This window comes from Myiozetetes cayanensis, unplaced genomic scaffold (genome assembly GCF_022539395.1).
Source record: "Myiozetetes cayanensis isolate MyiCay16 unplaced genomic scaffold, myiCay2020 scf5-8, whole genome shotgun sequence".
NCBI classification, from domain to species: domain Eukaryota; kingdom Metazoa; phylum Chordata; class Aves; order Passeriformes; family Tyrannidae; genus Myiozetetes; species Myiozetetes cayanensis.
Window position 1 is genome coordinate 81,880,080 of NW_026087742.1, and position 11,652 is coordinate 81,891,731.

The 11,652-nt window shown below is 39.2% G+C and overlaps 1 protein-coding gene across 1 annotated transcript; it reads left to right on the forward strand.

Annotated features, from left to right (window-relative positions):
* The first annotated feature begins 743 nt into the window (after positions 1-743).
* Positions 744-8,783, forward strand: LOC126649423 (arylsulfatase D-like). Its single transcript, XM_050333564.1, has 9 exons — positions 744-913; positions 2,142-2,263; positions 3,201-3,323; positions 4,805-5,228; positions 5,982-6,118; positions 6,332-6,466; positions 6,907-7,069; positions 7,758-7,879; positions 8,322-8,783. Exons 1-9 carry the CDS (start codon positions 777-779, stop codon positions 8,687-8,689), a joined length of 1,731 nt encoding a protein of 576 aa, XP_050189521.1. The 5' UTR covers positions 744-776; the 3' UTR covers positions 8,690-8,783.
* Positions 8,784-11,652: the final 2,869 nt, after the last annotated feature.

Below are 11,652 nucleotides of genomic sequence, written 5' to 3' on the forward strand. Positions count from 1 at the left end.
GAAAGGATTTTCAGGAACTCTCTCAGTCTTTTCTAGAGATTTGCTGGTGCCCCATGTTTTGCAAAGTTAGTACATATTGCAATGATAACTGTGTCCATCTGCAAATATCAAACCAAGATTAGGTTTTAAGGCTATTGATGAGCAATATTTACTTGGAGAAACACATTCTAGGCTTATTTATATGAAAATTCTGGTATGTATGTGTAAAAATGTAAATTCTAGGTTTTTTGCAACAGATATTTATTATAGTTGATGCTGGCATGGGGCCTGGTTGGCATCTTAAAATGGCAGTAGTCAAGATGGCTTCAAGTTCAAGTGGTTTTGATTTGTAAGGGAGAGATTGTTTAAGTTTTTCCACTTCCCTTCTAAATTAAAATTAAAACTAGTTTACTCACTGGAGACAATATATTAAAAAAATGCTAGATTCACTGTGGAACATAACCTGAATTTTCATAGAATTTGTGAAACTTGGAAGCACTAACTGTTCTCAACTCCTAGAAGTTTTTGAAACATTTTGGAATCTATGCAAATGATTCAAGATGAAAATTCCTGAGCCAAATGAATGACAAGGTTTCTTGTGCTATAGAAAGGTTTCCGTGGCCTCAGTGGCTAGAGTTATTTCATTTGTTGAGATGGAAGAAGTGAAACCAGCAAATTTCTGCTCCTCTGCTTCCCTCTGAAAGTGTGGCTGGCCAATAAAGTTTCGTGACACTCTCCAACACTTACAAATTATGTATAGAAAAAGTAATTTTTTGTGTTTCAGGAGGTGCCTCCTAATGTCATTGACTTCATGTTTATTCTGGAACACATTTGGCTTCAGTGCAGCTGTGGACTCTAAACCCAATATGCTTCTGTTTCTGGCTGATGATCTTGGCATTGGAGATATAGGCTGTTATGGGAACAATTCCATAAGGTAAAGTATTCTGTACAATACTCTTAACACTATAGTACACCTATCCTTGGGCAATTAAGCCTAATTACTAAAAAAAAAGAAAAAAAATCCTAATCTCCTAATTCAAGACTCTAGTAATTGTGTATCTAAGTGTTTGTATATATGCACATAGTATTGGGGCCTAAATAAACAGTGTGCAGTGAAAGAAAAGAAGTATAATATTTTTATTTTGTTTTTAAGTTTGTTCTGGGAATCCCTTTCCCCTTGAACCCAAAATGCGCTAACTCTTCAGCCACTTGTTTTTGTATTACAGTTACTGTTTTGTCTTCATCTCATGCATGAATTTCTTCATCCCTTTTCATGCATAGTTAAGCCTTACCCTATTCACCTGGTACCTTTCCAGAATCCCTCATATACTTATTTGCTGCCCTCTCCAAAACACTACAATCCAGACTCACATGGACTGACCCACAGGAGTTATTACATTATTATGTGCCTCAGAAGCTAATGATTGCAGTCCTTCAAAACTAAAGAGGCAAAGCAGAAGTGAACATGCATCAGGGGCACATCTTATGAGCCTCGTATTGTGTTCTCCAAGTGGAGCTCAGATGTTTTGGTGGCATGCTCTGAGTGCATGTCTCTCACATGATGTTGGTGGGGTTATACAGAGATATGGGACTGTGCTTGTGGGACTCTGCTACCCTTCTTTGCTAGTGGTAAAGACAGTAGTGAGGCCTCTTTCACTCTTCATGGTGTTGTAGTTCACTCATCTGGAAGAGCTGAGCTCCCATACAAGTAGACCTCCATAAAGATATCTACCTATTATGATATAAATAGCATGATTTAAAAACATGGAACAGAAAGTCCTGGTTTAAAGAGACATTGGGACAGACACCCTGGGAAGTGCTCTGGCTCAATGAACTCTGAAACTTAAGGTCCAAATGTCTGGCAGAAGTGATCTGTTGAAAGTATTGTAAACAGTTCCAACAATACCTAAGTGTCTTTGCAGTGTTGCCAGGTGCATTCTAAGACTGTTTCAAGAATGGATTTGCCAGTGGCTACAACCCACTTCACCCACTGTATCAAGCTTGTTACTATACTAGTCTTGGAGTATTAAAGTTGTGGGTTTGGGTATTTTTGTTGCTTTTTGTTTTTTTGAGGAGCTGTTTTAAAAACTTTAGTGCTTGACAATTTATTTTAACAAATTTCAGATTACCTTGCTTCTATTAAACTTGTAACTGTTTTTTAGGACCCCAAACATTGACCGCTTGGCAAGAGAAGGAGTGAAGCTTACTCAGCACATTGCCGCAGCTTCGCTTTGCACTCCGAGCAGAGCAGCCTTCCTCACTGGCAGATACCCCATTAGATCAGGTTTGGCCCATTTTGAATTAAAAATTTCTTTGCATGGTGCTGAGAAACTACAATAGCCAATAAGTACTGGAATAGAAGAACTGAGGCTATTTTCTCAACCTGAGACAGAAAATGCACTGCTAGATGTTCACAGGCAAAACCACGACATTTCTTGCCAGCTGACAGAGCTTTAACCTTACCTTATAGGATGTAGGAGAGCTACATAATGCAAATAAATAGGTATGGAGAAATGCCAACAGCAGTAATACCTGTCACTTCCTTACTGCAACACAGCCTGGGGTGTAATCTGCCAGAATCCCTCTTGATGATTATGGTTGTAGGTAAGGGTTTAAAACAGGGTTCTCAAAGAAATGGGCAAGTTCATTGCCAACATGTTGCAGAAAGTCACAAAGCTCTGGCGAAAATGAAGGGTGGATCCATTGCCCACCTTTCTAAGGTGCCTTATGGAGAACTTTATAGATATTCATCTCTCGCTAGGTGATATATAGGAAAATTAGATATCTAATTTTTAGAACTAAGTGCAAATTCAGTGTGTGTGTTTGGTGAACTGTCTCCTGCCTAACATGATACAGCATCCCTCTGAGCTAGGGAAATGCAACTGTTATCTCCTAGTTTAGATTGTTACTCACAGATACTCAGAAGGTCAGAACCCAAAATTTACAATATACAATCACCACTGATTTATTATCAATTTGATGTCAAAACTGGTATCAAGCAATATTTGTGTTGCAATACAGCTCCTGAGTACCTGGAGTACCTAAGGCACACTATTGATAACGGGATGTGACTGCCTACAAGATATGCTTTGCTTTATGTCTCGTGAGGAGCTCTGCTGGCTTGAGGTTGAGCTCCTGATGCAAAGATTGGCAGGAGCAGCCCGGGCTCTGCCAGCAGAGAAAAAAAGGCTCACAGGACTGACCACAGCAATTTCCGTCAGGGATGGCATCCAGCAACAGGTACCGAGCGCTGCAGTGGAACGCCGGGTCAGGAGGGCTCCCTGCTAACGAGACGACATTTGCCAGGCTGCTGCAGCAACAAGGCTATACCACTGGACTGATAGGTAAGGGAAAATGTTTTAGCATGACCTTGAAGAATGAACTAGTTATATGAAAGGAATTTAGGGGTTGTTTTAGCATGTTCTGTTAGTCACAGATACAAATCCTCTCCAAAAGGCTGAGGGGGTAAAAAAACCTCTATTTGAAAGAAGACTAAAAATACAGCAGTTTTAGCACAATGGTAATGCCTGTACAAGCTACCCAAAACAGGAAGAATGAAAAACTGGCTCATGACTATAATGGTGAGCATTTATTTTACTTGGTCTAAGGTTCTTTCAAAGACCACTGTAAGAGTTTTATTAAAGTAGAGACTGATCCAAATAAAATAATCTCTTCAAGTATTTCATCTGCCTTTAGGAGGCTAGAGGCAGAGAAACAAAAGAGAAAGGGAGAGAAAGGAACAAAGTTTGTATCACAGAGGAGATCACAAAGCACAAGCATCTCACAGATGAGGCTGTTGAGTCCCAGAGACATGATATGGTGGCTGTTTCCTCAGAGGGAGCCAAAATGCAAAGGTGTCAGGGAAACACTGTCCCACAACACCTGCCTGTCTGTGACTTTGATCAGACACAACAGTTTCAAGATTCGTTTTTCCTTTACCAAATATCTCTAAAATCAACCGGCAACATTTCTTTCCCATTCCATTCACATTTTTATCCTGTCACATTTTATTGTGACAGTCACTCCATGATGGATCCCTTCACATAAATGGGTAGGTAAAGTAAGCACTGTGTCATTTAAAATCAGGTGATTTAGGGCCAGCTGTGCCAAGTGCATTGTCATTTCCACCTGCTAGAAATAGATGTGGAGGGAGGCATTGAACGACAAACTAATTAACTGTAGTCTTTATGGCTGTCTCTGTAATCACTTGGCAATCACATAACTCGGCGAACCAAGAGTCTTTTGATTCAGCACATGTTCAAAGCAGACTACAGCTTCTTTTTATATTTTGGGCAGGGATAGGGTAAGGCATTGGTTTACAGCTTTTTCTCTTTTCATGTGGAGTAGGGACATGCTTGAGAAATCTTCCTCCTGAGTCTGGTGATCAAAATGTTTGTCAACATTGCCCAAAAGTTTACCAGATCTTTTGGTTATATCTTCTGTATGTTAATCTATGAATTGAAAGTTTGGAAGGGAGCATAATAAAGCCACCTGCAACTCAGAGTACCTTAATTCTTTGGTCCTCACTGAAATGTAATGAAATCCTATCCTTATGTGACCCTTGTCACCTCAGTAGTTGAGAATCTCACAAATTTATCTGTTTATTGCCTGACCACTTGGGGATCACCCATTATGGTATCATGTTCACCTGATCAGGCATTGGTTTCACTCAGTATCCTAGGGCATGAGAAGAATGCATTGACATTCTGTGGAAAAACTGAGTGACTTACCTAATTCCCAAAGAGAGGCTGACACTGTTACCTTGAGCTCCTTTTGAGTTGTTCACCGCAATGTTCTAATTTCTTTCATGCTTTAAAACCTTCAGGAAAGTGGCATCAAGGTGTAAACTGTGAATCCTTCAACGATCACTGTCACCATCCTCTCAATCATGGGTTTGACTACTTTTATGGAATGCCTTTAACACTTCGAAACAACTGTCAAAAAAATAAACCTCCAGACCTGGATGCAGCCCTTCAAGATAAGCTTTGGCTTTACAGTCAGATAATTACCCTTGCTGTGTTTACTCTTACTGCTGGAAAACTGACTGATTTGATTTCCATCCGCTGGAAGACAATTGCCTGTGTTACTTTGGTTGGCGGCCTTTTCTTCATTTCTTGGTATTCCAGTTATGGCTTTGTGCAATATTGGAACTGTATCCTGATGAGGAACCACGATGTCACTGAGCAGCCGATGAAGTTAGAGAGGACTGCTTTCCTCATGCTGAAGGAGGCAATATCATTTATCAAAAGGTCTGTAGTTTTCTCTAAAGGAGCTGGGATGTGCTGGGAACTTGGAATATTTTATATTTCTCACTTAATATTTCTTTCTTAATATTTCTCACTAGTAACTGTAACTGTATCATGAGAACTGCTTGTTTTTACACTTCATTCTACAAGCCTCCTTTGTGTTCTTTTTCATAAACCCTACAAAATAATGAGATAAAATGTGTTTGATGCATTAAATTGTTACATGTTAAAATATCAAAACACTTGAAATTTAACTTTATGGATTGAAAAGGAAGCCAAGTAAGGTTGTTCAGTTTCTAGATTCAAGTTTTTCCTGCACAGCTTTTTATATTTTTATGCATCAAATGTCTTAAAGTACAGGGAAAGTAACTATTCTTCTCTTCTACTTTGTGAAAACAAACATAATGAAAATTATAGGTGACTATCTTAAAAAAGCCACACAAATATTAAACATGAGACTGTATCCAGTTGCATTTAATTAAAAAGTCAACAGAATTGAGCATCTGATTTATTTAAGCACTGTGCAAATTCTATGCCTGGGTACACACTGGAAATTGAAAATGATCAGTCTGAAAAGGATCTTTCTTGCCCACATTTCATGCAAAAAGAGAACTCATCTGTGATTAGTGAGGAAGCACTAGATGTGAGTATAGTCTAGATCCAGTGTCTGTGTCTGTGCACAGATATGAAACCTTTCAAAATATTCCAAACACAAACACAGAATATTGTTTTGTTTTGTTTTGTTTTGTTCTTAAGAAACAGGCATGGACCATTCCTTCTCTTTGTTTCCTTTTTACATGTTCACACCCCTCTCTTTACAACATCAAAATTTCTTGGGAAGAGCCGTCATGGATTATATGGAGACAATGTAGAAGAAATGGACTGGATGGTGGGTAAGTATTCTTTATGAAGGATATGTTTCAGACACATACACCTGTATATTTTAAAGCAGAAAAACTAATAAGGCCAAAATACCTACAGAAATGTAAGCTTTTAAAAACTTCTAATGGGGCATTGTGAAAGACTATTATTGAAATATTTTAAGTGTGCCTTGTTCTTTCCAATTTTTTAATAGAAACCTTGCTGTCTGTCTTCTTAAATTTAAGGAAAAATTCTGGATGTGCTTGATGAAGAAGGTTTGAAAAATCATACATTCACATACTTTGCCTCTGATCACGGAGGACACTTGGAGGCTCAGAATGGGTCTGCCCAGCTAGGTGGCTGGAATGGTATTTATAAAGGTAGGAAAACCACTGTAACTTTAAATGAAGGTTAAAACTGGAAACAAGGAATTGTGCTTGGATGAAGCCAGCAAAGCTGGAATGAGTTGCATTTTTAGCTTGAAATATAACCGAATAGAGTAAGGGCACATTGTGTCAGGACTGGCTGCAACAATTTTTTCCTTGTATCCTTTTATATTCCACCCAAAATCAGTGATTGACATAAAATCCAAATGGTCTTTCTGGTCTAAGAGGATCTCACTCTTTATCTCTTGCTCAGGACTTTCTTCTGTGAACTATGTGAAATATGAAGTATGTGAAGTCCAAAGCAAAGTGAAGAGTTGAATCTGTTGGATAAGCAATGTATTACTGCATTTCTTTCTGTACACTCAAATGAAACAAGCCGATGAAGAGGTTTGTGTTTTCCTCTGAGTTCTATGTGTTGATTCATTTTACTGCAGGCGGAAAAGGCATGGGAGGCTGGGAAGGAGGGATCCGTGTGCCAGGAATATTTAGGTGGCCAGGAGTACTACCTGCAGGCACAGTTACTGATGAACCTACAAGTCTGATGGATATTTATCCCACAGTGGTTCATCTGGCTGGAGGAATATTGCCGCGTGACAGGTATGGAGGTGTTCACCACTGGAGAGCTAATGACCAAAAATTGACTGTTTCATATCATCCTTGGAGATCCCACAAATGCTCCTTTGCCTCAAGCCTAGTCTGAGATTTTAAACTAGTGAGTAAACCCTCACAGATATACACATAGGCATGCATGTGGCCAGAGCAGTTGTTCCTTCCAAAGACCTGGTGCCAGTTTCAAACACAGGTTCAGCCTCATTCAGGAAAGATTTGGTGGCTGGGGTTGTTTTGGCACCAACTGACTTGATTTACAGGCACTTACAAGTACCTCCTACGTTTGTTAAACCCATCTTACTCAACAGATTTCTTTAAGTTCCCTTGAAAGTTGCAAAATGTTAACAGTTATGAGATCAGTATTGATTTAAGGAATAAATTACTTCTTTCTGCAAGACCAAGCTCTAAATATTGTTTATGTACTGCTAAACGAAATTAGTTGAGCCAGATATTACATGAAATAAAATAAATAAACTGAAAAAAACCCCAAACAAATACTAAAAAATCTAGGGACGTAAATATTTGTTTGGCAGTCTGCTGGCTGCTCCAAATCTATGACCAAATTATTCTGTATGCTATCTTAAGCACTGGTGCAGCCAATGCAAAAGCAGTTCTAAGTATGCAGTTCACTGTCAGGTTTGCCCCTGCCTGACTGTGCTTCTCTCCATTACATTAGGGTGATTGATGGACGAAACCTGCTGCCTTTACTGCAAGGAAGAGCTCAAAAGTCAGATCATGAGTTTCTATTTCACTATTGTGGCTCCTACTTGCACGCAGTGAGGTGGCACCAAAAAGACAGTAAGTATAAATGTTTGTTCCATGGTAACTGCAAAACATGATTCTTTTCCTCTTGCTAATTGACAAGTTTCTTGCATGGCTGTTGTTTTTCAGTACTGAGATTCATGAAATGGTTATGCATGACATTATCACTGACTAGCTAGCCAGAGATGTCTTAAAACAATGTTTTTCTAAGTAGCAAAGGGAATGCCTTAAAGTTGGATGAAAATACAGGCAGTTTACTACCACACTGGAAATTCAATGTGGTTTTTTTTCATATTTATAGAGTTTTCCATCTTCAAAGTGAGAAGTCTACACAGATAATCTGATTTGTTGTGTTGGGAGTGCCAGGGTGTGTGAGAAGAGTTCTCCTTAGTAAATAGCTGTATTCCTATTGCTTCAGGGAACTTTCCATTTTTCTCTACAGCCTTGTAGTTGTGCCATAAGATTTCTTTCCTGCCAGGTGGAGCCATTTGGAAGGCTCACTATGTGACCCCTATCTTCAGTCCTCCCGGAGCTGGGGCTTGTTATGGAAAAAAAAATTGCCCATGTTTTGGGGAAGGTGTGACCCATCATGATCCTCCACTGCTGTTTGATCTCTCACGAGACCCTTCTGAAGCCAAACCTCTCTCACCTGATACTGAGCCCCTCTTTGACACTGTCATAAGGAAGATGGGAAGAGCCATCGAAGAGCATCGCAGGACACTGACTCCAGTCCCAGAGCAGCTCTCTGTGTACAACGTGGTGTGGAAGCCGTGGCTGCAGCCGTGCTGTGGGACATTCCCATTCTGCTGGTGTGATAAGGAAGGTGACAGCACACAAATTTTGTGAGATGTGTGTTCTAATGACATGTGCTGTGGCACTGAGTCCCCTGCTGACAAAGGTCTCAGATAATAATTGTGTCTTTTCTTTCTCTGGGAAGCAAAGTGGATGAAAATAAAAAAAAAAAAAAAAAAAAAATAATAATAAAAAAAAGGCAATGCCAATCAGAAGTTTCCCCTTTCATTCTTTTACCACTGCAAAAGGTTTAAGGAAATCCTGTTTTTGCAGTCTTGCATGTAAGAGAAAACTGTAGAAGTACATGCCTAATCTCTGACTAACTTATGCCTGCTCAAGGGAGACAGTTGGAGAATGCTGCAGAGAGCCTAGTGTACAGCGCTGAGCAGGACTAGGTGCTGAGCAGGCAGCAGTAAGAAATGCTAGGTTCACATAAAACTCAAGATGTTTGCAGCTGTGTCTCTGTAGTCCACAAATCACAGTTGCTCTCTATCCAAACATAGTAGTTTGAGTTGTTACTGCTTCCTGTACTGCTCCATTGTCTCTGCAGAAATACCAATGGGATGTTGAGCAACACCTGAGAGGGAGTGAATCTGATTTAGTTAGGGAGTGTCCTCAAGTTGTGAACTTGTGATCTGAAGCTTTAGCTGGGTAAAAATTACCTGTATCACAGACATTGTGAAGTACAAACTGTTGACGTGCAGTATAGCTCTACAACAGTTACAAAAAGGAGAGAAGCATTTTTCTATTCAGAAAAAAGTTCTGTTGCATACTAATTTGGCAAAAGCAATTTTATTGCATTTAAGATGCTAATAAAAATGTTTTGGATTGATAGTTTGCACTGTTTCAATGCAAATCCTAGAAAAACAAGGTTCATCTGAGTATTGGAGTAAAAAAATATTCAGGAGCAGTGTATATTTTGCAATGAAATTACACAGATTTTAGGGCTTTAAACTATAATAATGGCTGTATTTTTTCAGGAGTAGATGACGTCAGAGATCGTTGTAAGCATCCTGATAGAATTCTAGAGAAACTGGTGGTTGAATTCAGTAAGTGGAAAAAGTCATTGTAGTTTGTTGTTTTGCTTCCCCCATCAAATATCGCTGCAAAACTTTACTTGTTCAGCTAGTTTAGTTGGTTAACACTTTTCTTCTTCTCTCTTAGTGATTTTTTTTCCAAAGTGTGGCATAGAAATGATTTTAAAAAATTTTGTATGTCATTTAAATATTTATGTTTTTCGCTACTCTAAGTTCACTCAGAAAGTTTGTCAAAAGGAAAAGGGGCTAAATGAATGCCAAGGATTGCTTTTATTACTCAGACGTGCAAAAAGCCAGAAAGAAGTACACAGTGACTCAAAATAAGGTTTTGCTGGCAGAGAATTTTCCTGTGTGAACAGGGAGTAAACAGCAGCTTCCTGTGCTCAGGCGCAGTGAAAAACTGGTTAGTTGAAGAGCAGGAAATACCACAGGGCTCAAACTGCAGAGATAAAAATCACCTCCCTGCTTCAGTGTTACTTCTTTCCTTTGTTGTTCTTGTTGTTAGAAAAAGTCTTTGTTTAAAATTTAGTTCTGTTAAGACAATGAGTAATCACAGCTGTTATCTCTGTACTGGGTCACTAACGCAGTGATGAGGAACAGAGTGCAAGGTCTTTGCTTCCAGATAGTTTTGTTAGCAGGAAAAAATGTAAAGGTGTGGGATTCTGGGTGGAGGGAAAGGGTGGTGGGGTATCAGTTTGTATTTTTAAGTCATGACAGCAGCAGCATGGGCACATCTTCAGTACTGAGCACATGCTGAGAAAGATGTAAACAGTTGAGAAAGACTGAAAAGAAAGTTTAGTCATAATTTGGACCAAAGCCAGGTGAAAATTAATGCTTATGTTATTGGCAGTGTTTAAAGATCCGTCTTTCCCAAAGGATGATGTAATTTTTGATAATTTTTTCAAGAAAAATCTTTGCACCAGAAGCATCACAAGCTGTTAAGCAGTCATACAAAATAAGTATTATAGTCAAATAGATACAAGTAAAAGTAGCCCCATATGACAACTTATACTGCATTCAGTTATTTTTTTAAATGCAAGGAGGTAAACAAATAAAAAACCTCCAGCCCTGGTTATCCCTGCCAGGGGCTTATCTGAACCTGATAGTTTAAGCTGCTTCAACTTTCTACCTCATGGCTCCTACTGACTTCTCTAGAACATAGTCTTACATTCAGCAGTCACTGTATTCAAGTAACTTGGAGAACCAAAATGTTAGCAAATAGAAAGAGCTCCTCCAAGTAGTTGCTAAAGACCTTTTGACCTGTAAAATGTATTACAACAGAGCTAGGATCTGAAAGAAGGGAGGTGGAGACTAGATGTTCAGTTTTTGGGTGTAGGGGAAGAAAACACAATTTAGGTATCTACCTTTCTAGAAAATGTAATGAAAACAAAAAGACAACATGATAGAAGAAAAGAGGGAGGACAATCCTTTTATTCCGTCTGGAAGACTGAAAAAGCTGTGTGGGAGAACCAAAAGCCTTTATAGCATCTCTTGTTATTATTTATAGCATCTCTTTTAAAGCACTGAAATAGAGCAGTGAGAGACTTTATACAAATTTGCACAAAATAAACTGGATAGGGAATCTAGAAAAGGCAGTAGCCGTGTTGTGCCAGTATTTCGAGAATACGGACTTTGTACTCTGCCTGGAATTCATGTAAAACCTGCATAGCAGTTCCAGTTTGCTGGCTGTTCCTGGCAGGGATCCCAGGTGGCGTCCATGCTGGAGGTGGGGGAAGGGAGAGCAAGAGGAAAAGGAGCAAGTCCCAGCCCACTTTTGCCCACGCACTTCTTAGAGGGTCAGGACTGCTCGGCACACCAAGAAGGAGGAGGGATTTCGGAACAAAAAGAATAATTGAGACAAGGGTTTGTTTGTTTTCCACATGTAAAAAGGGGTTGGCCTTTTTTTATTAGTCCTGATGATCATTTATCATGGCTTACCGGTTTACAGAGGGAATTACTATCTGACATATTATTGGATTT

What these genes read in the sequence shown, in the direction of transcription:
- LOC126649423 (XM_050333564.1), top strand. Translation starts at nt 777, where the DNA reads ATGTCATTGACTTCATGTTTATTCTGGAACACATTTGGCTTCAGTGCA. An exon ending in CAGATACCCCATTAGATCAG is followed by an intron (nt 2,264 to 3,200) that starts GTTTGGCCCATT and finishes AATTTCCGTCAG; the next exon opens with GGATGGCATCCAGCAACAGG. An exon ending in GAGGTGGCACCAAAAAGACA is followed by an intron (nt 7,880 to 8,321) that starts GTAAGTATAAAT and finishes CTTTCCTGCCAG; the next exon opens with GTGGAGCCATTTGGAAGGCT.